General features: G+C 42.7%; 1 protein-coding gene across 2 annotated transcripts in view; it reads right to left on the bottom strand.

The window, feature by feature from the left end:
• The window catches only part of LOC132959656 (receptor tyrosine-protein kinase erbB-4-like), a 222,521-nt gene that overhangs the window by 102,078 nt on the left and 95,234 nt on the right, over positions 1-25,209 (bottom strand). For both annotated transcript variants that reach the window (XM_061032834.1, XM_061032835.1), the window contains exon 2: positions 7,558-7,709. In XM_061032834.1, coding sequence (XP_060888817.1) covers positions 7,558-7,709 — 152 coding nt within the window. The remainder of the gene's footprint in view (positions 1-7,557; positions 7,710-25,209) is intronic.

Raw genomic sequence — 25,209 nt, forward strand, 5'->3', positions numbered from 1 at the left:
GATAAAAGTGTTGTAATTTAATGGATATTTGGTGTGCGGAGTCTCTCGGCGTTCATCACCTTCAGATATAAAAAGGAAGAACAGAACAGCTATTCATATATTAATCTCTTTCGATGTACCTCTTGGATGAAGACGTGCATATTACTGACATTAAAACCAGTCTGCGACAGCCAAGGGGGGATTTTTTTAAATAGTACTCACTAATAAAACAATTTGCACCTGGTAATAAGATAGCACAAGTGTGAGTGAGGAGAGACACCACACTGGTTGACACATAGCCAGTCAGATAGAGTGGGGAAAGGAACAGGGCTGGGTGTAGAGGAGGGGAAGATGCCACCATTCCTCTTGTCCCCATGCATCTGCCACCATAATTTGCGATAATGACGGCATCCCAGCAGGGCCACTCTGCGCCGAGTGATTCCGAATTGATTTAGTGCATTAATTACGCCCCTGTTACGCCGGTGTCATGGACAATATTTTACAATTTGATAAGCAAAAGACGCGCTGTGGGATCATTTTGATGAATTGCGAGGGTTCGGTCGCGGCGCGCTTTTATGGTCGTACCTTTTAATTTAACGGTAATCACTTCCCCCCCCCCCCCCCCCTCCATGCTGTGGAGGCAGCAAGGCTTTAATTTCACCTCGGAGACCTCTGCTCTGCACCGTGTCTGCTTTGATCAGGCTGACAAAAAAGCAGGCGTGCAGCAGACCACACACGTGTACAGATGAATAGGCGAGCAGCACAATAGAATCCTAGATACGGTACAGCAGATTGTGTGCATGCATGGTTAATGTGTTTGTGTGTGCATATGTTTCCCTAACATGAGCTGTATTAATATATGTGCATCAATGCTCCCCCTCTGCAGCTCTCCCTGCACTGAACCAACAGCTCTCCAATGCTGCAGGCTATTCAGCCAGGAGCCCAGTGGTAATGAGCAGGAGTAGCATCCCAGCAATACCACCAACCAAGCACCCCTGGGGGCAAAAGACACCCCAACACTGACAGCAGTAAGGTCCACCATTGGCTGGACTGTGGACTGGTTTCCAAAAAAAAGAAAAGAATTGTCACCAGTATGCATGCAATGCAATGTATATGTATAAGGTCGGCTTCTTTCCTAGTGTTGCTTAACTTTAACTTTGTGACATTTTCAGCATTTTTAAGCCTTAAAAGTAGATAATTAATGAAAACTTCGATCACTGAAATATAGTTTTTCTGTAGGGTTCAGGTGTTAATGCACAGGTTTGTGGTCAAAGTGCATGAATTCAGTTTGAGAATAAGCAACTAAATTGCTGCAAAGACACTTTATTCCCAACGGGAACATCATGTAATCATGCACACAGTTTGAAAGCACTAACCTGAAGATTACAACAATGATCATCGAGGCTCTGAACAAAGCAGAGATGAAGACTTTAAATAGTAAGTCTAAGCGGCGTTACAGAAGAAAGATGGCTGTTATGCGGTTGTAGCTTTAAAAAACAATTATTCTCTTTTTCTGTTGATCTTTACAAATCCTTGAAAAAAGCTGAAAACCATTTTAATTTTTTTTATCGACTCAAAGCTTTCCACTTCACTTCTGCTTAACTCATTATTAGCAGAAACAACTACACTCTGGTTAGCAAGAGAAAGAACAAAGGATACAATTAAGTGCATATATAAATGCATATATATAATTTTTCTCTTGGACTTGCACATCTACATTACCCCACAATTAACAAGCTATAAGATACATCAGGGTCTTGCCACCGTGATCTGGCAGGGTGCTTGTCGGCGTATGCAGGGTGCTAATTTTCCCAGCGTTAAGAGCTGTAATTATGCAGACGCTGCCGGGAACCCGCCAGGCGCTAACAGCCTCCCGTTTCAGGCGACAGTCCCAACCTTTTATGAGCTCCTCGGCTGGTTCAGAGGCTAATGAAACTGTACGATTCTCTCCTACTGTCGGGATCCTGGTGTCATTATTTGGTGATGAGGCCCTGTGACAGCTATTGTGCAGCGTGAGGCACAATAGTGCAAAACATCTGTAGAGAGCAGGAGCAGGGAGAGAGAGAGAGAGACAGAGAGAGGAGCACTTGACCTCCTCTGCTGGCCCTGTCCTCTATTGCTCTCTGTCTCTCCATGTAAATAGCTGCTCTCACTGTGAGGGGAGCGCTCTCTCCACAGGCTCGCTCAAAACGCCGGCAGCACAGAGTCCAAAAACACAAAGATCAATTTAGTTTCACAGGGAGCTTATTCGCCATGAATACGTAAGATATTAAAAAGTATCAGCTCTTTCAGATACACTCAATGGCAAAAAGTGTGTGGATAGTAGGCTTAGGCGTTGACAAGACCGTTTAGGCAGCCTTTTCTCGTCTTGTAGAGTGACTTCTCCTCTTGGAATGGCACCTTTTCAATTTGAAAAAGCATGAAAAGCTTGAGACAAGACATATATTAGCATACAAGTAGTGTGAAACAAGAGGAAAACTTGATGAATCAATCAAAGCAGAATGGGAAATCATGTTTCAGATGTTTCATCATGTTTCATCTGAAACATTCACAAGCACTGAATCAGAACACCATCCATTATTTCTGAACAACCCAACAACAATGGCCTTCTTTAACACAAAATATTGGAAGAAGCCATTTGTCGTAAAGCTGCAAACAAACTTGGAACAACCTTCCAAAGATGTTCGGCACAGTCACAGTCCAAACTTATCTCTTGATGTTTGCCTATAATTGATCTGTTTTGCCTTCTGGTTGCTGCATTGTTTCAAGTCATTGTCTGAAATATTGTTCGGAAATACTGGCAAGAAGAGCCCAATCAAAACTTTGAAAAATCACCAGAATATAAGTAGATTAAAGAACGTTGCCATATCCTGACTAAATGGTGGATGGATGGTAAACATCGCTGAAGGACAGACATGAGTGGAGTCTGAATTACTGCCTCACAGTAAATTAATAGCACAGAGTCGCACTCTCAGACGGGGAGAGGAGCGATCAGATGAGGGCTGAGTAATGACACACGGGGAGGCAGTAATCTCTGACTCTCGCACACTGATCTCTGCAGGTTGGTGCAAGGACATTCAAGATAAAAAAACAGAACTGAAGACGGTGTGACGCAAGGACCAAGGTTGTCATAATGTATTAGCAACCTTTGACCCTTGCAATTGTGTCCTGTCGCCTCATATGCACTCTAGACCAGAATATGAGGCGTTATTAGAGTTGCAAAACGGGATCCTCCACAATGGAATTTCTGAGGCTTGAGAGAATAACTGAGTTGAAGCACCACTGAGCGCTTTCATTTGCAGCCGAACAACAACCCAAGGACGATGGGAAGAAGACTTTTGGTGTTGGGATTGTCTTTTCTCTGCTCCTCATCTCGTCTTATTTATTGTGTCATCTGTTGAATGACTGTGTCAAAGTGAACTTCCGGAGCAACGTTATCCCTTTTCCTTTATAAGAGGGAAGAGTTTGGAAATTAGATATTAGAAAAAATCATTTTAAGACTCTCTTTGTTTGTTTGTGTTTGCCAGGGATTAGGTCTGTAAAGAGTGATGTCGTCGGCATATTGATGCACTGAACACCTCAGTTCACAACACAAGTCTTGACACACGTGCGTTGTCGTTTCTGACTTCACTGGTGGACACACCTCATCCCTACGCTCTCTCAGCTGTGTTTTGCAGCCGCCAGATTGATCCGGTTTTAATGAAGAGTCCTTCAGCCTAGGTGACATCATTAGCTGGTTGTGGGCCACTGCGGGCCACTTGGCACAGTTCCCCCCTTCACTTCTGGGAAAATGGGTCATTGTGAGTGACAGACCGACAGCGGCCAGAGGAGCCAGCCAGCAAACTAGATGGAGAATAAATGGGGAATAACAGACAGTGGTACAGTGGCTTATCAGTTCACAACCCAAAGTACTTCTGAGTATCGCCAAAAAAGTTGGAGGGAATTCATATCAAGAACAGTAAGAAGGTCAGTGAGAAAGTTAGTAAGCAAAAGAGCAAGCAAGTGACCAAGCTATTAAGTATGTAAGCAAAGGTCCCTACGAAGTAAGGAAGAAAGGAAGTCATCAAATCAGTTTGTAACCAGTAATCAAGGCAGCAAGTTAAAAGTAAAAAAAAAATGTATACCATAATCAAGCTCCTTTTCATCATTTGAACTAAATGGGGATTGAAAACTGTCTTTAATACAGTATGGCTTTATTGTGACCTAATGCAGTAAGCTCCATATGTGGGGCCTCTAAGCTGGATTAAGCATACATTTATCTATGAATACAAAGTGACCCTGATGTGATAAAACCTGCACAATAACACTACCACGATCACATCTCTGGTCCTGTTTCACTCCGGCTGAAGTGAGGCAGAGAGAAAGGGGAACATCAGAGAGATGTGGTTTGGAAGAAAGTTGGAGGATGGAGGAGGCTGCAGAGTCGTCTCATCCATCTAACTGTCAGCATCTCACCAGGCAAAAATCATCAAGTTCATCCCCTCCCCTGCTCTACATTTCTGCCCCCTCTAACCCTGCTTCCCCTCCTCCTCCACACGCACAAACACACAGAGATATGCGCAGACAAAAAAAACACACACACCCCTGTGGCACAGTAGCTGAACGTTGTCATTTTAGCGCAGCAGCTGTTTTTGCCTGCCATAAAAGTGAGAATCCCTCCAGCTCTTCTCTCACTTTCTCACTCGTCCCTCCTTTCCATCTTCCCCGACGCCTTCAGTAAATCCATGCTCTGTCCACACATTTGTCCACATGTACCTCCCAGGCTGCTGCTGTAAAAAAGAGCATACGCAGTCCGACTGCATCACTTCTCCTTAGCCGTTATCAGCTTCCCTGCAGCTCAGAATCTATGAGTCTGTGTGAAGTGTATCTGTTGAAATGCATGCTGTGCACGGTACTATTAGTGCATGGTGGTATGACATTGAACTTGGCATGACCCACCCTCTGTGTTGCTATAAAGAAGACATTCAACAGTGATTGAAGAAAGAGGAAGGTGTCTCAAAATATTCCCAGTTCATTGTGTTTTTAGCTGCTGATCAATCGAGGAGCTTTAAAATAAAAACACAAGTCAGACCCTGAAAACACGGCCTCATGACATCACAACAGTGTTTAAGAATCCTGTCCTAAATGTATGACGTCAAAGGAAAATGGCTGCTGTGTGAATATGGTTGATAACTTGATAACTAAAAACCTCCTATTGCAACCATATGAAAGCCCGCCCCCTCCCCCCCCTCCCCCGGTTACTGACCCCCCCTCACATCCACTTAACAATCCCCCAGATGCCTAATTGTTTCCCCTGACGATGCTGCGTCTAATGGGACTGTTTATGGTGTTCATTTGATAGCACTGGCCCGGTAATTAGACTACACCTCACTTCATTAAACAGCAGGGGGGGGGGGAAGGAGGGTAGGTATGGGGGCCCAGTGGCATGAACAGTATATGCACATGGAATAGCACAAACACAATCCTGCGAACACACGCTCCAAACAACACACACACACACACACACACACACACACAGAAATGTCTACAGACCCTGGAGAGCACTCTGTAAGGGAGGAACTGCGATGGCACTTTACATTCAGAGTGCTTCTCATGTAGCCGCAGTGTCTCACAGACATTCCTTCCATAATAATTCTCACTAGTGCCTCTTATCATTAGTCCCATTGTTCTGTTGTACTGCATTGTATTGTGCTGGCAAAGGGCCTTCAATCAATATCCATGAGTCCTTTCGCAGTGCATTACAAGCGGAACTCAACACCGGTTACATATTGTGACACCCTCCAGATAAGGGATCCAGCGAAATGAGCTGGCCTTGGATGCACATTCTGAGCTGTTAATGGACTAATTGGACTTTTGAGGGTTTGCTTAAAGAGCCACCTTGTCCATTAAGCTGTGCGTAACAAACTAAAGTAGGTGTAAGGGGGTTTTCATTCTCTTAAAGGGTTAAGTAAGTAGGGGCGTAACAATCCATTTAAAAATGTTTAAACAGCAATCCAAACTGGAAGCATCCTTCCATATCATCATCTGTAATATATGCTTACACCTTGCAATTCCCGTGGCATGTCACTAGTTTTCACAGCCATTTTGATTGTGTTAAATTGGCCTTATTACTGTCACAAACCCATTGAACATGTAAAACATCGAGGTAGGGCTATGAGGTAGGGCTATGAGGTAGGGCTATGAGGTAGGGCTAAGGGTTGATTGGGGCTGAGCCAAAGAAACATTGCAGTATGCTATTTCCCCTTCTGTCTCTGTCCATGGTCCTGAAATGTTCAAACTGCCACTGTTTCTCTTAATGTCTCTGTCCGTGGTGCTGAAATGACACCACTGTCTCCCTGATGCTACATTTCAAACTCCTTTAGCTGCATCTTAATCAATTCCCCTTAAGTCCTCTGTAATTACTTTTATTCTGTGAACTAAATTTATGCGCCACACAGTGCCAAAACAATCCCACACTGCAATGAAAAGAAGAGTACTGAAAACATTACATGCACTTCTTTTTTGTTAACAATAATGTGCTACAATATGCTCGGCGGGGCTGATGAAAAACCGTGATGATTCATAAGTGTCTGAAATGTCAATTTAGTGCTCACTGTGGAGTACTACCGAGTGTCTGTTGTGTAGGTAGTAATGAATGAGGGAACAGCACAGTGGTTTTGCACACAGCTTGTTTGTCTCTATCCATGGTGCTGAAAACTAGTTCTTAAACAACCTTTCCTCACAGTGCTCTTTAAACGGTTATTTAAACCAGGAAACAGGTTTAATTGGCTCATTTCAAAATGTGTAACATTCAAAGCATGGGTTGATTGACAATCAGTGGCACAAACAATAACATGAATAATTTAAAAAGTATTGTCCATGGGATAAACTCCCTTTGTTGTTATCCTGTGATGCAATGTGTTTGTTTTTTTTAAACAGTACAAACAGCAAAAATCTGATATTGAGTTTCTAAACCCTTAGTTTATACTCAACATAGCTTTCAGAGTTTAAGTTTAAGTTCAATTTAACATTACAGTGTCTGAAACCGAATCTCTGTCCGTGGTCCTGAAACAGAATACCTTCCTTCCCAACAAGAGGAAAGAAAGTAGATCTACTTTATAAATCCCACGATCAGGATCCTATGGACATGCACTAATGGAGAGATGGCCACTGCGACCGCTCCTGAGCTGATTGGGGGGAATTGGTGCCTTGCTCAAGGGCGCCTCAGCAGTGCTCCGGAAGTGAACTGGCACCTATTCAGCTATCAGACAAATTTCCAGACTCTTACCCAAAACCAAACTACTCCCGCCCCCAGTAAACCTGCAGTCTTTAACTGGATCTGTGTAAGGCTTATGTCTGCAGTTACAGATTAGTTATCCAAATCTCTGCCTGCTGTTATTAGAACTCATTTATGAATTATTTAGTCTATTCAGTGTCTTTTTGTCTAACACCAAAGACCATTCATTCAACCATTATGAAACACAAAGAAAAGCAGTAACGTTTGATGCTTGAGCTTAAAGTGACTGAAATCCATTATCTAAATCGTCGGGGACTCAACGTACAGGATGTGGGAGAAAGAAAAACAGAAATGGTTCGTACCTTGAGGAAGGAGAGGTTGCGGTTCCGATCGATGCTGGTGATCTCCAGGTTGCCCATGACCACTTCGCAGTTCTCGTAGAGCTTCTTCAGGGATCGGTACTGCTGGTCCAGGTCGGACGGAGTGCTCAGCTTGTTGTCGGTGCCGGAACAAACTGGAGACAAAAAAAAAAAGAGAAACACTTAGAGAGGCACGTCCAACAAGTCGAGTACAAACCACAAAAGGAGCCAGATTTTCTAAGAAAGTGAACAAGGAAGGGATAAAAATTCAAGGAACAAGCTTTGAAAGAGTATAATTAATGATTGCTGGTCATTAATTCAGGATACTCATTATCCTTAAATGCCAACTTGATCACACACAGAGGGCTACCATACTGTAGCTGCTTAATACTTAGTAAAGGTCAGAAAACCAGCTAAACCATTTCAGCTGAAAGTGAGTTCAAAAATGATACATCGCTTTTCCCTGGAGTTCTTTTGCCAGGAAAACTCAGTTTTTTGACTGCAGTCACTGACGTCTTCACTACCACAGCAGACTGTGAATGCATGCCCCAATGACTGCTGTATGATGACGGTCTGAAAATGTTAGAATAAGCGAGATAATGAATGGAGAATGAGAGAAAGAGGGCAGGGAAGACATTCAGGATTGGGGGCTTTCGGGGCTAAAACTATGCACTGTGTGAGCATGAGGAAGGGTTGAAGGACAGAGAGGAAGAAAGGGTCTGGGAGATTACGCAAATTGCTAAAAAGAGAGCGGAGAGTGCCAGACGTGACCCTCGACAATGAGGGAGCAGCCAGAGTCGAGACTCGGGGACGGACAAGTGGGGTTAGGAGGGGTTGGATATCATTTCTCCGAGGCAGTGACCTACAGTCTGGGCCTGGAACCGGCACACCGTTTAATCAAAGATATTCAAATTGCATTGGTTGACCTTTGCAGAGGCTTTCACTTGGAGACTCAGCTGACAAGATTACGAGACTTTGAAGTTATTATGGCGAGTAGAAACAGCTCTATCGGAGCGTGGGAAGGCCGGGCAATTAGGCACTGGAAGATTTCTCTGTTGTTTTTTTTTTTTTTTTTCAGTAAAACACAAGCAAGAAACACACAAACGCACATGGCTGTCACACTTCTCTGATAGCTTTGAACACCCCCTGGCAAACATCTGAAAACGACACCGACAATAGGAGCACATGTAAACTTGGCTACACTTGTCAAAGCAGTCATGTAACCCTGCAGTAAAATGCTTTCTTTACACATCGCAAAATGATGGATATTTACTCTCTGATGTCGTCAAACCAATCGTTGCAACATATAGATCCTGTAAATAATGGTATTTATCTACAGCGCTGATGATAAACGCTATCGACCAATGCCGGGACTCCCACTGTAATTAGTTCCTCCCATTTCCACCCATTAAACTTTCATTCCGTCCCTGCCAGCCTTTCTACCGCCACCAGTCAGTCAGTCAGGCTCCCCAGCCTCAGTCCTGCTACCATCTGCTCCGCTCGGCTGGCACCATCGCCATGTTACCACAGGCTCGACTGGAGCTTTGTGTGTTCTTGACGTGTGTGTAAGTGTGTATATGTGTAGAACAGAGTTGGAGTTAGACTTGATGTAACTGAACTGCTCATTAAAGTCCCTCACATTTTGTTGCTGAGTACTTACATTACCTCAAATATTTCCAACAGTTATCAAAGCCAGAGAAATTCGTAATGGTTATAGTTGTAACGGGACGTGTCTTATGAGGGGGCATCGTTGCCGTGGAAACACCTGATGTTACTTCAAAGACTGCATAAAAAAAGCTGCCGTGCTGCTGTGATAAAAGAAGTCATGTTATTTATACTCGGATACATTAGCTCGTCTGTAAACATTTTCTCTTCCTCAGGTCTGTTTCGCCCGGTCGTCTTGACCACGGTCAACTCGGAGTTCATTTTCATCAGGGCGGGGTAAGCAGAGAGAATCACTCCCGTGATTCCCCGCCAGCCTTGACGTCATCTTTTGTGATCGCTTTGATTTAGAGCCCCCTGGTGGCAGAATGTACATACTGCACGTTTAAATAGAACATACATACACAAGATTTTTGTTTTGAACCTGCATATTTGTATTAACCACTACAACGCGTATCACAACGGCTCTGCAGTTCACTGTTAAAGAAAAAAAAAAAGATACTTTCTTGTTGCTAGGACATGCTTATAAAAATAATTACATGGGGTTATTTGGTACAGATTCTGAGAAGGAGCCATTGTTCTGCACACTTCACGTCGAGTTCATCCGACTGGGTGAATCGCTGTAAACACTACAGCATGTAACTCAAGTGTTCTCATCGTTGTGATGTTCAACATACGTATGTATGGGTGCTTCAGCATGTTCTTCAGCAGCTCTGTTTGTTTTCTCGAACTATTTGTCCAATGTCAAACTGGAAACTCAATGCTCTCTGGATGTACAAACTCCCTTCGTTAGAAATGAACCATGAACATCACGTATTAGTGGGAATCTATTTCATGAGCCCTCGAGGTTCAGATAAAAGAATGAAAAAGAAAGTCTCCCAGTGGCTTTGAGAGTCTAACATAGTGATGTTGGTTTTAAAAGTTAAATGCATTCATATGAAAAGAACGAGACGTCATGTGCAGAAAGGAAGTCAATGTTTTTGGTCCAGTTTTTACTATTAAAGAGATGAGTTTCATGTAAAGATTTAGCAGTCATTTTGGTGATCGATTACTCATTAAAGTTAGCTTTGAAGCTAAAATGCCCCAAAAATTATTTGAACAATTGGTTTTACCTCGGTGGACATGGATATTTAGCTGTTTTTTTAAAGTTTTTTTTAATGCGAACTGGACATCTTAAAGTCTTAAACCAATGGTTGGACAGAATACATCAAATTGTATGACAAAAATAGCTTTTTTTTTTGATTTTCTGACAAATAATGGACAAACGATTGAGAAAAAGGATCAGCAGATTGATCACCTATAAAAATAATCCATGTATCTGAAGTAAAATGTTGCTTTATGGCCTTGAGATTTCCAAATAAAGGCTTTTTGGTTTAATACAAGTCAAGAACTTTAATATTAATGAGGTTAGGGGTCAAACTGGACCTTTTGACTGCCTTAGCTATATCCTCCAAAACCCCCCGCTGTATTTTCCTCCCAAGACCTAGCTTAAGTGTTCCTCATCAGAAAAAAAGAAAAAGAAAAGCCAATGGACTATTGCATAGTTGAACCTGCCCCTATATTGGACAACATTGAGAGCTCATAAACTCCAATATTGCTTTATGGATCGTTGGCTCGGCAAAGATGAAGGGGGTTGGGGGGGGGGGTGGGGTGAGCTTCCTCTCCTCTGTGATCGTCCATATTGCTGCAAAACACAATGGCAGTGAGGGGACCTGAGCGATGGTGATAAATGAGATTTGCTGACCAAACACACACACACACACACACACACACACGCACACACACACACACACGAACACACACTGATGAGATGAAATGATTTAAGAGCGGGCTACAAGCTCAAAGGAAGTCCGCGCGAGGAGCTCAAAATTGCTGGGATCGATAAACGAAATGTGCGTGCGGGGATTGTATTTGGAAAGGTTAGCTGCCGTGTGTAATAATCCGTTATTGAAACCAAACTCGCAGGTGAGTTTACGTCTGTGTGCGGCGGTAAAAGATCAGAGGGGAGAGGTGAAAAGTGAGGGGGAAAACAACTCTCAAAAGCCAATATCGGCAGTGAAACACACACACACACACACACACAAAGAAAAAGAAAGAGATATGGTGCTCATTCGGGGGAGAGACAGCAAGGTAACTCCAGGAAAAGAAAGAGAAAAGAGCGATTGAGATAGAAAGTGAGACACCATCTTGTATCTGTGAGTGGGAATGACATCTCAGAGCTTTAGCATTCTTATCAACACGCTGTACTGTAAATGCTTCTTTCTCCGGGCTCATTTCTAAAGTGTCCAGATCCATCTGCTCTACCTCCACCTGTCCCACTCTCTCTCCTCTCTTAATTTCTTTTTTCTCTGCCTGTAGCCATCTATTCCTCAGCCTCATCCCCCTCCATCTCTCTCCTACGTCCTCTCTCTCTCTGGACGGTGTAAGTATTGAGCTGTAGCCTTTTTTCCCCAGTTAATGCATCGGGTGACACAGGGTCCACGTCCACTTGACAGGCTCGGCGTGTGTGTGTGTGTGTTTTTCTGTGACTGTGTGTGTCTGTTTGTGTGTGGTGGTGATGGGAGATAGGAGGGGGGAGGGCGGGGGGGGGGGGGGGGTAATCTGTCAATCAGAGCAGCAGCCACAATGTTGCTACAGTTGTCAGAAGCTTCAGTCATCCTTTGTATTAAACAAAGAGAAATAACATGAAGATCTGAACCAGTTTAGAAAAACAACAAGAGTGAGTGTGCATCCTCACAGGCTTAGCTTAGCATTCAGCTCAGAGTTTTTTATAGGATGGCATCCTGTTTAATTTAAAATGAGATGAAATAGCTCTCAGATTCAGATGCATTCTGTGTCATCGTATCCACTCCATGCTCTAATCTGTGTGTGCTCATGTTTTGTGTTTGGAGCACAAAAAGGAAACTTCTGAGCTGCATAACCCACTTTCTGCTGCTGGCGTCTCCCTTCAAGGGCTTTTTCTTTTCTTTTTTTTCTGGCTGAAAGTGACAGAATTTAATCTCCCTAAATTGAATTACAACTTAATCCTGTCTCACAACATTCTTACTGGAACGCACAGACAGGGTTTTCCTGGTAACAATAAGGGCGCATCGTAGCGTTTCTTAAAAAGAAGCTGTGTCTTTTTCATGCGGGACAGGTACGAGCGTGCATGCATGATGGGCTTCGCTGTGGAGTCTCGTTTCTCTTTCAATCATGAAGTGAGAGAGCGAAGGCAGACAGTTACGTCCCGGCTTATTCTCACTGACATTCTGCTTGTTCTCACGTCCGTCCTTATCACCGCTTTCTCTCGTCTTCTCTGCTTTTGTTCTCCACCCCCGTGTCTGATCTCTTATCATGTTTCTGTCCTCCTGTTGCAGCTGCAGGCTCAGATTGCTTCATTTCTTCCATCGTCTACTCCACTTTCTCTTTCACTTTTCCCCCTTTTTGACCATTAGCATTAGCCAGTAAAACAAAAGCAAATTCCTGATACATTAGCCCAGCATTAGCTAAGACTTAGCGTAGCTTGGGCTAACTTTAAAAGCAGCAGTGGTAATGAAATCTTCTTTAAAGCAACAATATGGAACTGTTCCACCTCTAAAATAGTCGTTTCAAAGTCGATCTAATAGTATAATAACTGACTACAGGGAGAATGACGTCTATTCCACGTCCACAGAGTGACTCTGTCGCCTGTTTACTGCACTATGTAACTTTATCAGCATGACGCGGTTATCTCTCAAGAAGCACATACAGCTGTACAGTGATAGTTCATGCAGCAGCCTTCAGCTGAAAAGACACCAGTGAGCCCGTCTCTTTACTGTTTGATATAATTACTGAGGCTCAGAGATGGAAGAGGACGATGATGGATAAAGAGTCTGACACGTTGGCCATGCTTCTTTTCAAAACACTGTGTGTGTTTTATGGTGATGCACTCAGAGACCTTAAGTGGGCGCCAAAGCGCACCAAGCCAAATTTCTACATAATGTTGCTTTAAGGAAAGTTCAGTGTGTCCCCTATAGTGAGTCTGTCTTGTAGAGGTAAGTGATCCTGCATGAAGAAGTGAAGTCCTGCATCTTCAAATACTGAGGTTTTCTGGGGAAAAATTGAAAAATTGAAAAAAAATATCACAAGAAAAACAATATCCAATTTAAACACAGGAAAAAATAAATAAACGCAAATGTCACAGGAAACAGGATCAATCTTAGTCATACATGGCGGAAAACTCCCCCGCTCTGAGCTGAAATTCCTTCCCAGAGAAGCAACTATCCATCTTTTCTTCACACACACACTAATCAAACACACACACACACACCTGGCATTTTGACTGACACACTCCTACACCACCGGTTTCAAACGGCACAGAAACCTGGACCAACATCAGCTGTGGACTGTACATTTCCCGGCCTGGAGGCCTCGACTCCCCCCCTTCATCACTACTACCACCACCACCGTCACCTTCATCATCATCATCATCATCATCATCATCATCATCGTCGTCGTCTTCTCCACCACTCAAAGGCCACACACCGTCCTGAGGTGGTGGTGCTGACGCGGCAGCTGTGGAGCTTATAGGCTCAGCTTTGTGTATTTTGGATGAAGAGTTTCATTCCAATACGAGGAAAAGTTCCTCCTCATAGAAACATGACTGATAGTAGAAACTCCAGCATAGTGTAATGGAATTATTGAGCGTCCTGCAGGTTGCCCTTGGTTAATAGAATTGTAATATTTTTTACAGAGAGTTAATAACGAAGTTCAAATGTACGATATTTCAGAGCACATTTTAATGCATGTGTGATGTTTAAAGCGTCTTTAAAGACTCCCCTGTGACCTCTTGTAAAGTAAAGTAAAGTGAACCACATTTCACTTCAGTGCATTTGGCATGACTGGAATAATAAATAACCAACCTAAGGAGCTCATATATTAAAAAAGTTAAGACAGGAAAAGTGTTTCACTTTTGTTCAGATTCTGAAAAAGTAGCTTTTACTCTCCGAGGATCTTGATGAATCTGAACCAGCCGCTCCTTTCAAACATCCCTACCTGCCTGAAAACTTTTACATTCCTAACTTTTTGGGAGCATCATGGTGGCACTTTTAAAAAAAAAATGTGTTGGCTTCTTTCTTTGGTGTGTCGACTTCTAAAGGCCGAGGACTGAAACACATCCCTCAAACAGGGTCGACCCTTTGAATGGAGCTGGCACTAAGCTGTTTGCAGCTTCTGTTGGACTCGGCTGTGCTCATTTGTGAGCATAAATGTACCGTAAACCTAATTATAGACTTAAAAAAAAAACAACTTAACTGCTTAATTATGGCAGCAACTTGTATTCGTCTTCATTTTCTAGTAATTTGCAGATTACATTGTCGATAAAATGGTTCTTTAAATTGTCCAAAGGAGTGAAAAAGTGCTCGACTGTTGTTCTAAATATCTGTTCATAACTTCATCGCTAAGCTACATAAAGTGTGTTGCTTTGCTACTTAAAGGTATAGTATCAGAGGGATACAATGAAGTCAGCCTCTTTTTCCAAAACGTCGTACAGAAGTATTAGAAAAGCTGGGTCGATTGTTTTATCGTCACTGCACTGATGTGTCGAGTAATTGATGCAGACCAGACGCCTGAAGACTCCACTTCATTATGTTGTAAATGCTTTAATAAAGACAGCAGCGTCCTCTCATGACCCGCCTCTGATTGATGTTCAATTCTTGCAGCTGCAAAGGAGATTCATTTTTCTCCCCGCCCAATAATCATACACGCAAATTCATTTCTACAACTATTTGCACTGTCATCCTCCATTCATGAATATTACAGCTACAGCCAAGAGTTCTTAGCTGGTTATGAAAAAGACTGCAATCAGAGGTACCAATTTGTCCACAGGGGGCGCCAAAATCAACACAAACCAAAAGTTGCTTACAGAAGCTTTTAAGGCGACTTTGCTGGCAAATTAACAAAGCGTTTCCTGTTTTTGGTTTTGATCGACAGTCGTCTCTTTGTGACGTACAGTTCCCTTTCTGTTCCACTGTGACATAACGGAGGTGCTTCATTGGCCAATAGAAACACTGGAGCAGACGTTATGACTCAAAAGTGCAACATTTTGTGCGATTGTACACACTGTTTTGTAATATTTAAGTATGCCGACTTTGTCATGGTTCCACATCCTTTAACATGAGATAATATAACGTTACTGTGCCTTTAAGGCGGACAGGCCAGTTCTGGATTGACCAGCAGGTGGCGAGGTAAGCCCTGATGTAGCCTGCGAGCCAAAACTCAGGGAATAAAACATCTTCAAACAAAGCTTCTCTCATCTCCACTATATAAACGACCCAGATTTAAATTACACAAAAATACAATGAGGTTTGGTTGGAGGTACCCAACATTCACAGTTTATTCACTTTAAGCTTACTAGGGCATCCCCACTGCGAGTTAAACTTCAAATTGTCCCTGACAGCTCTGGGCGGTTGATCTGGGGCCAACAGGGGGTCAGACCCATCAATCAGCTCCCAGCAGGGTCTCTTCCCCTTCATGCTCACCGACCCCTACAGCGCCTCTTCACACCTCCTCTTCCTCTGTCTCTGATTTTTGTCACTGATTCTCTTTCCTCCTTGATTCCTCCTCCGTTTAAGCCAGTTTCCCTCTCTTTCTCCCACCCACCGGGCATTTCCATGCATCTCAATCCTCGTCCCTTGCAGCCGCCATCAATTATCAGTCCATGTCTGCGACACACACACATCATGCACACTCTTAAAGGCATGAGTGCCAGGACTCACAACACACACGCAAATACTGGACCTGCTCCTTCAAAAAAGGGCAATCACTTCTTGGCAGGCGCTGGGATATCACCTGCTCCGCTGACAAAGGTGGGTGGGTGGGTGTTGGGGTGGGTGGGGTCATTTGTATAACAGATGTGTGTGTGTGCGAGCTTGTGCATGTGTGTGTATGTGTGTCAGGCGCAGGTTTAATGACTCGTCCCAGCCAATTTTCAGCCGGTGGCTTCTCTTTGTGAGGAAATGAGGTTTGTAGTTAATGTAGCACAGAAGGGCTGCCTGTGATCATGCATGTGTGTGTGTGTGCGCGTGTGTGTGTGTGTGTTAGTTCCAGTGAGTTGGCTCCGAGCAGAATATTAGTAGGAACCATATGGGAGAAATCATTATGAAGGAACGTTGGAGAACATTTATGCAGCGATGCCGGCGTGTATCAATATCGGCTGCGCCTTCAGTGTAAAGATGCATGCAATGTGTGTTTGTTCAAGTGTGTTGAGCCCTCTCTCTCTCTCCTTATAAATCACATTACAGTGTGTGTTTGTGTGTCTGTGCGGGGGAAAGATTCACCAACTTGAATGATTTTTGAAAAACAGCGGTTGTCTGACAAAACTGTGTGCCCGGAAAAGTCACAGACACAACCCTCCCTTTCTCACTCTCAATTCTACCAAAACATTTTTCTAAAAAAGTGTGTGGAGCCGGCGCTTCAAAATGTGACGAATGATTCACATTTGATGGATTTGGAAGAGCAGGGAACATGAAGACGCGTTTAATGGTGAGAAACATTCATAGCGTGGTGACGTTCAGGCAGCGAAACGACATATTTTGGTTTCGGGAAAGCGTCATAATTTGGGTTGAAGACACACTACACTGCACCTCTAAGGTACGTAGGTCACATATCTAGTGTCTGTAACTTAAACAACTTTATGTCAAAAGCAGAGCTGTCGGATGTTAATTTTATAATCACCATTAATCACTGACTTCAATAGTTAATCATGATTAATTACGTTTTCTTTTATTGCATGGGTTAAAAATTCATTATTTTGCATTTCAAAACAGCTTTGTTGTGCTTTTATTCTGAATGTACTTCTGTCTTATGGTACTTCCTGTTGAAGAAAAAAAAAGGAACTTAAGGAAGATCTAAAATGACGACACAACCTTAACCATGGGAAAAGGAACTTACTGCGGATCATGAAGTGGAAGTAAACAGCGGGAATGAAACAGTTAGAAAGTGAAATAGTGATGTCACAAGGTGTATATTGCTCCTGGGAGAATTTTTGAGAGAAGAGACTCGAAACTTAAAGGCAGCTTTGAGAAATATTGCAACATGTTATTCAACAGTGTGTTCTTTCCGAGCGTACAGCCAGTGACCAAGCCTGTGTGTTTGATAGCTTAAAGACACACAAACACACTGGCACACAATTGATCTCAAATGCCGGACGTTGTCTGCTCAAAAATGCACCAGAACACTCACACAGCTCATCGAGAAACATCCAGTATGGATGCACAACTGCACGGCTGCACATGTAAACACACTAATAGACAGAGTGCCGTGGGAGCACAGGGGGGAGTACGAGGGAGGAGGGGGGCGGGGGGTGGCCTCCCAGTGGAGGAAATAAGTTTGGGTTGGATGTAATGAGCAACTGAAAGGCAAATGAGCCCTTCAGTGTGACGGCCTCTATCTAAACCCAGACAGCCGGTGTCGAGGGAGACGCTTTATTGCTGAGAGAATCCAAAATGTCATTCATCTCGTTGTACTCTGGCCTCCCTCTTTCCTGATTTCTACCCCCTCACCCCCCCCCCCCCCCCCCCCAACCACCTCATTCCAATCATGTCATCTTTTTTATTGTTAACCCTCTTCCACCTCCTTCCCATATTTCCCAACCTGGCTCCCCTGTCAGTTTTGACATCCCAGCGTCTCCTGACTTTGCCATTAAAGGATTCCTCTACTCCTAAAAAAAAAACAAAAAAAACAAAAAAACCTTTCTTTCCTCCTCTACTTCTCAACTCTCTCTTTTCCCAATTCCCACTCTTTCTCTTCACTGCCAAGCCTAGCTCCAAACTTTTCCACTCTGTGCCACGGGCTCATGGGCCAGAATATGACAGACTTATATAAACTGGATGAAAATGTAACAATGCCAAGAGCAAGTTCAGATAGACCAAGTGAACATCTTCATATTGCTTGTTGTTGTTGGGTTTTTTTGACAAGCAGTACCAAACTCAGAAATATTGCAGCAATTTAAAACAACATTAGCAGAGCTGCAAAACCTCACACTCAACCTTAGTGCTTCCCAGAGACAGAGTACAACGAGCAGAATGAACCACAGCGGGATATGACCTTCACAGGAAATGTAATGGAAGTTATGTCTCAAAACATGATGCATTTTGAAAATAAGTTGAGTAATCCATCAGGATATTTGGATTTAGTTTACATATTTTGTACTCAAAAGGAATAAGGTGCTATAGATGAGGGTCCCTAAGGACTCTATGGCATTGGTACTTTCCAATGACAATATTCATTTGTTTGATTAATCAACATTTGTTATGTTTAAAGGTTATTCAATCGAACAGTGTGTTTGATACTACGATGAACACCTTCTTTGTCCAGCAGTTTATGTCTTTGAATGGTGTCCTTACAATTCTCCTCAAATTGAGGTGAGATGGTTTTACCCGCTGCTGTTGTTGTCAAGGTCAGAACGGTCCTCTCACAATCTCTGGGAATGTCCTGAGTTAGTTCTTGCCCTGGAGACATGCTACACTTTTAAACAGGAGTGTGTGACTGTGGAGTTTGTTTGAAGCTATTCCGGGAAAGACGGTGAATCCAGAACCTCCAGACAAAACAGTCGAAGAAGTGCATTACAACATGGTGTCATTGAAGAAGAACTCTTTGTACATCACAGATGACGGTTAGCAAACAGACAGTGTGTACTAGAGCGGGGTTTTTTTTTTTTCCTTTAAAAGAATAAGATGAAGGCTTGGAACAGACAGCGCTGCAGAGCTGCACTGTCTGGCTCTTGACCATGGATTGTAGCCGTAGGCGCAAAAAATAAAATCTCAATGGAGACAATCGGCCGAAAACATGGCAGCAACATCAAACAGAACTGAATCCCAGCCCATTACAAAACCGCTTGAAAAACTGTTGCCAGGAGTGAAATATGGATCTATTATGTTTACAGAGTTGGCCAAGATGGACGCTCATCCAAGGCACTTAAACACTTGTGTTTATGGTTGTGTCCAATTCGAGTGCGCCCACTTACTTCTGACATAACTTGTTGGTGTTTCTTGCAGTATTAGGTAAAGATACCAAACCAAACATAAGTCAAAAGAATTTTGACGAAATTACATCACTGGTAAGTTGTATATGATGGAATTACCATAAGTCAATCCGACATTGAGATGAAACAACAGGCTCCACCTCAATTTTGTTGGCTTCCCAGTTTTTTTTTTGGTTTTTTTTTACCAACTTTGTTAAACAATGAACAACACACTCTCTCTGGCACACCATTGAAACACATTTTCCAACACATGAGTCGACTTAACTCAGCTGCAAAATAAAATAGTTTTGTACTAATGAGCTTAGAACACTTCTGCAAACTCCTGACTTACAAATGATTACAACATTAAAAAAAAAACTATAATATAAAAGTACCATAAGAAGAGAAAACATATATATCTCCAAAGTTAACAAAATCACCAATTAACAAAATATTGTTCAACTTGCTTTGACCCTAAAAAAATGTCAAAGAACAACCCTTACATTATGAAATGTACAAAATGTCTATAAACTTCTGTCCTTACTTCAAAGCAACCCTCAATGTCTCCTCCACTCCCCCTCCTCCATCGCCTTCCCTATCTCACCCTTTTGTTTTTTTGTCTTTTTTGTTTTTAATTCCGCGCAGCCGCCCTCATTCATCTTTGGCAAAATCAATAACCATTCGCCGGCCTGCAAGAGTTGAGGGATGTAAATAGCAGAAATCTGACATTCGCAGGATATAAAACAACAGGCTTTCAATATAATCAACAGCGGTGCCGGTGCCATTCCTCAAACAATCCATAGCCTTATTAAAAAGGGGCCAATAATTTAGCCCTGGTGTGCCGGCCACGCAGGGAGCATGACAATAGTGTCTGATGAGTCAGGAGTTGTGGGTATGACAGGGTGAGGATTTAGGATGAGGACGGAGCATGGGGTGATATCTATTCATGTTTACAAGGATATTATGTGTGTCCCATCATTTTCCTTCACTGTTGTCTCATTGGTGATTTACTCAAACATGTTTTGCTGCGTTAGCTTCTCATTTGTCTGGTTGTATGAAGGTATTTCTCTCTCCCATTAAAAGAAGAATGCCATAAAAGGATACTTCTCTGTTTTATTAACATTTTCTGATTACATTAGGATCCACTAACAGGGTAAACAGGCTTACTTGGCCTTTTTCTTGTCACAAAAAAAGAAGGCAAAAGTGGTGAAATAATCAAAAGTTTCTTCTCTATCTAACCAAAAACTTTAACACTAAAAATGAGAGCCACAAATCTTTTTCCATGGACAAAAAGAAGACAAATGGATAGAGCACAAGACACACATCAGGCTGAAGTTAAGTTGCTGCAAAAGAGCTACTAGAACCCAAAATAAAATGATAAATGGTGCATTTCTGTGCAGGAAAATGCTTGCTTTCTGATGTGTTTGTGTGCATTATTTCTCATGCAGCGTTAGATTTAAGCGTCTCTGCTCAGATGTGTGTTTTTCTGTGGGTGTGTGTAGCTGTGTTGTGGGTGTTTTTCTACCCTCGCAAAACACAAGCAAGAAACTGTTTTTTGAGCTCGGTGCTGCAGGCTGTGGAAAACATGTACTGTATGTGTGATTTTCTGATTTTGGGCTTGTTATGTGGTACATGTGCTACACAGCGTCCTTTTAAAAAAAAATAGAATAAAAAAATATGCACAAGCGCTTGTGTTTCTGCAGCTCCAATCAGACAAGGCAGTTGTCAGACACTCAGCAGGAGAGTCTGTCTGTGTGAGTCAGTCTTTTCCTTTTTCAACACAGCCTGCTTCAACTGAGAGGGAAAAAACTGATCTTGACCTTTCCAGGCTGCCATCAAATCAATCGATAATTATCAAATTAAACGGGTTATTATGCTCGGAGTGTATTGAGTGATGGTTATTGCTCATATGGGTGGTGATGAATTCAAGGACTTGTGGACAATTCCTCCAATCCTCCTTTGTTTACTTCCTGGAGCTCATTCTGTGACACATCATTGGGCTATCAGAGGAGCTCCAGAAAGTTCTAACTAAACTTTGCATCTTGACTTTATACACAATCATGTACCTGTTGAGGACAAACTAGCACCACTCGTACAGGATAAAACCAAATGCACAGACTTTGAACCAAAGGTCAGCAAAGGTAAATGACCACAAGCATTTAAAGTTCTGTCCCAACAGCGATCAGAAACATTCCCTCCCAGGGACAAAATATAATCAAAACACGTTTTTGTGACCAACCCACTGACAGGAAAATGTGGCTCCAGGATGTCTGATGTTTGCATTAGCAGAATTGGAAGGTTGTGAACTCTAGATAAATTGGAAAGACACATAGCGCTCCAAAGTGAGACTCTTGGCGACTCAGTTTGGAATTCTTGGACGAGTCCTCAAATTACGTCCCAAATTGATTGATCTCAGTCTGCTCAGTAAGTATTTTCACATGTTGAAGTGTCGAGAGAAGTTGTGGTCCTTTTATATGCTGGGAGAGTCTGCAAGTCGCTGGACTTTCACCAAGAAAAATGGAATGTCATATGCTTGGATCAAACCAAAGCTTGAAGATGTCTTAACATGCCAATAAATCACTTTGTATGAGTTGTCTTTTCAGGGATTAGTGGGTTTTCTTGCAGGACAAGAAGCCAGAAAACAAGATGCTATACAGGCTTTTAAAGTCTTAATTTACAGTAAGTCATCAAGTTCCAATGAACTCAAACCAATGTTCAAGTTGTTTTACCACCTATGTCTTGCATTTATCTGGCTGGTAAATGACACAAAGTCTTTTGGTTGGTGCTCTTAATGATAATTTGGTAATTTCCTAAAAAGCACACCAAAGAAATGTGAATTACTCGGCCTGCACTCTTGGTAGTTTATAGTTTTTAGAGGCTTTACTCAAAGACTCGAGGCCCTAAGACCAACCCCCATAACCACAAAGTCTGCTAGTTACACTGCAATGCAAACCAATAGGCTAGCTAGCTAAGTGGTTAGCCTCCTTAGAGCAGTGACTAGGCTATGAGCAGGTTAGCATCCTCTGCGCAGGAACAACATGCATAAGCAGTATTCACTAAATGAGCTTACTGTCAGCAACACTTATTGTTGAATCATTGTTAAGCAGATGCAACATGTGTTCCAGCTGCTTATTGTATTATTCTTTAAAACTTTTTTGTAGTTATGTTATATTAGCAAGGTTTCAACTCCAGGAATCCATTCTGGTGATTTGGGTTGGTTTTAAAGGAAGGTTTCCAGCTAAGGAAACTATATCTTTTGCAACGTGATGTCACAGTTTTTCATCTCGTACTAGTTTCACTCTGTAAATCTCACTGCTCTCCTTGATATCGGAGGTGATACCGAGGCCTGCTCCGACGTGGTGGGATTTGAAACAAAGAAGCGACGGTGGGCGGTAGGTAGGTACGTGAGGGAAGTTTCTTTCAATCCAAGCTGACAGTATTGACAAATGACAGGGGAGTGAGTGTCTGAGCGGGTGTGTCTTTACTCTGTGAGACGCCACAAGAGTGAAAGAGAGAGACGACGAAAGACTGCAGGAATGAGAGAGGGCTAAGAAAGGCAGGGAGCTTAGTCTGCCTTCAGGGGGAATACATACGCTAGGGGTTGAAAGTTGGTAATTTTCACAGGTGGGTTGGAGGAAAGAGGAGTGGGAAGAGAATGGATGGAATAAGGGATGTCTGATGGAGAATAAAAAGGAGTTTTGAGAAAGAAATTGAGTCAAAAAATGGAGGAAAAGTCATTTGCAAAAGTTGCAGAAGTGGGAAAGCTTTTATAGCGGACATAATGATGGCTCATATTTTGCCTCATAAATGGGTCTACTTAACAATTCAACAGACTTTCAGGTATGCAGCAAAGGTATTCATGGAAATGAGGCTTGGAGTTCAGAGAAGGACAGAATAAGAATGAAAAAGAACGGCAGCCTGAGTGACACAGAGATCAAGATTCAATGCAGAGAAACATTGTTTGCATTGGTGTCATGCATGAGGTCTGCACCTATATCTATGAATGTGAGATTTAACAATGGTTAGGAGCAGGGGAGCAAGGTTGATGTCACAAGGGAGCAAAAGGGAAAAGTAAAGAACATTTTTATGTACACTGTGCAGTTTTGTGCAACAAATTCCAATATGTGCTTTCCATAAGTTAAACAAAAAAAGACAAACCACTTTCATGCTAGCTTAGCATTGGATAAAGGCAGGAAACAATGGGAAACAGCTAGCCTGGCTCTGTCAAAATGTCAATTAATCGTTTGGCTTTATACGACCCCCGAGGATAAATGATCATCGAACAGAGCCAGGCTAGTGTATGCTAAGCTAATGTAGCTTTAGCTCCATTTTACCATACATGCAATATTCCAATTATTGCCAAAGAACAAAAATCCCTTTTCAAAAAAAGCTATGATGTCAACCTGATGGTTATATCACTGCATTTATGTCCTGAAACTGTTAGCCAAATGTGGCTTGTTCGGGATAAATTCTTACTCATAAACTCCCACACAGTTTGCTGACCTCTAGTGGATTCACTTGTCACCGACGGCTTCAGTGATGTTGAAATGTAAAAAAAACATTGTGTACACTTTCTAACTTGGAACAATGCAATCAATAACTTAATTTCAAATAACTGTCAAACTATATTGCGAGGCCGGTTCTCCTTTGCCCATTTTGAATCCACCTATTCCTCGTTGTTTGCTCTTTTTGTTGTGAATTTGAAAATCAAGCACTAAGAGATCTGGCTCCCCATCGAGCTGGTTTGAAATTAAGCCAGCTGCCAGATTACTTAAAATGCAGTCACAGGGGTCTGCCATTTCAACCAGTCAATTTCATTTCAAAGCTTGCTTTATAATAGCTTGGCAGATAAGTTAAATGGCCATCTGTTTCCAGACCACCCATCAAGGGGAAGTGACGCCAGGAAAAGTTCAACGCTCATGACCTGCAACGGTTTAAAAAGCACATCTTCCTACCCCATTCCATATACTTGGGACTTTCCTGTAAAATATACGATAAAAGACATAATTAGATCCCAGTCAATTTCCTCATTACAGACAATGACATGCTGCTGGTTTCATTAAAGAAAGACTGGGGGATCCCCTGGTCTCAAGGAGTCCGCCCTAGTCACGGCATCAGAGCTTAATTAAATCTCTGATCATTAAAAAGTGGCTCTCCATCCGTTAATGCCAAACTCAAACGACGGACGAAGCATGAATATTTGATGTTCTCAGTCTGCCGCATCTCAGCGGAATTGTGTCCAGCTTCAAATCTTGCAAATTTGTCACAGAATACTTAATAAAAAAAAAGTTATTGAGGAATGTCCTCATTCACTCCGTCTCGCTTGTCCTTCAGTAAACAACACACAAACAAGCGTGGAGAGGCGTTTAAGGTGGAATCGCCAACGCTATGCAGTTCGGCAGCTTAGCCAGGGAGCTACTGTTTTTTTTTTCTTTTACATCCTTACCTTAAGTGACAAAGCCCCAGTAGCCTTCTCAATTATGTTGTGCAGGTGCAGTCAGCAAGAAAGAGTAATTGCACTGGGTGTTTGGAGCTCCCCGAGACGGATTGGGAGCTCAGGGCAGAGCTGTCAGGGGCTCCCAAAGGACTTACAAGAATGAGTGTGTGTTTTATAGATATTTGTGTGTGTGCTGCTGTCACCCCGCCGCACGAATAACATTATGTTTTCATTTTGCATGTGCATGTTTGGCACAGCGACATGCTCCCATGCACATCGTCGTTGGCTGTGTTTGCATATGCACAATGCGGCGGAACGATATGCATCTATTAGTTGAGTGTTTGCGGTGTCTGCCGTTTGACAACTGCATCGAGCCGACCCCCGGCGGCTCCCTGGCAGTGACAGTCGAGTCCCCGGGTCCTGTCAGCGCCGTCACACATGCCCTCAGGCCCCCTGGAACCTTCTGGATGCTTGGGCAATAACGCTGCAATAAGCTCCTTGTTACGGGTATGTCATTGAGCCTCGAGGGACACGCTGAGAAGACTGCAGGGTCACCAAGAATCAGCCAAATAAGAAG

The sequence above is a fragment of the Labrus mixtus genome, chromosome 24 (assembly GCF_963584025.1).
Source record: "Labrus mixtus chromosome 24, fLabMix1.1, whole genome shotgun sequence".
Lineage (NCBI taxonomy): Eukaryota > Metazoa > Chordata > Actinopteri > Labriformes > Labridae > Labrus > Labrus mixtus.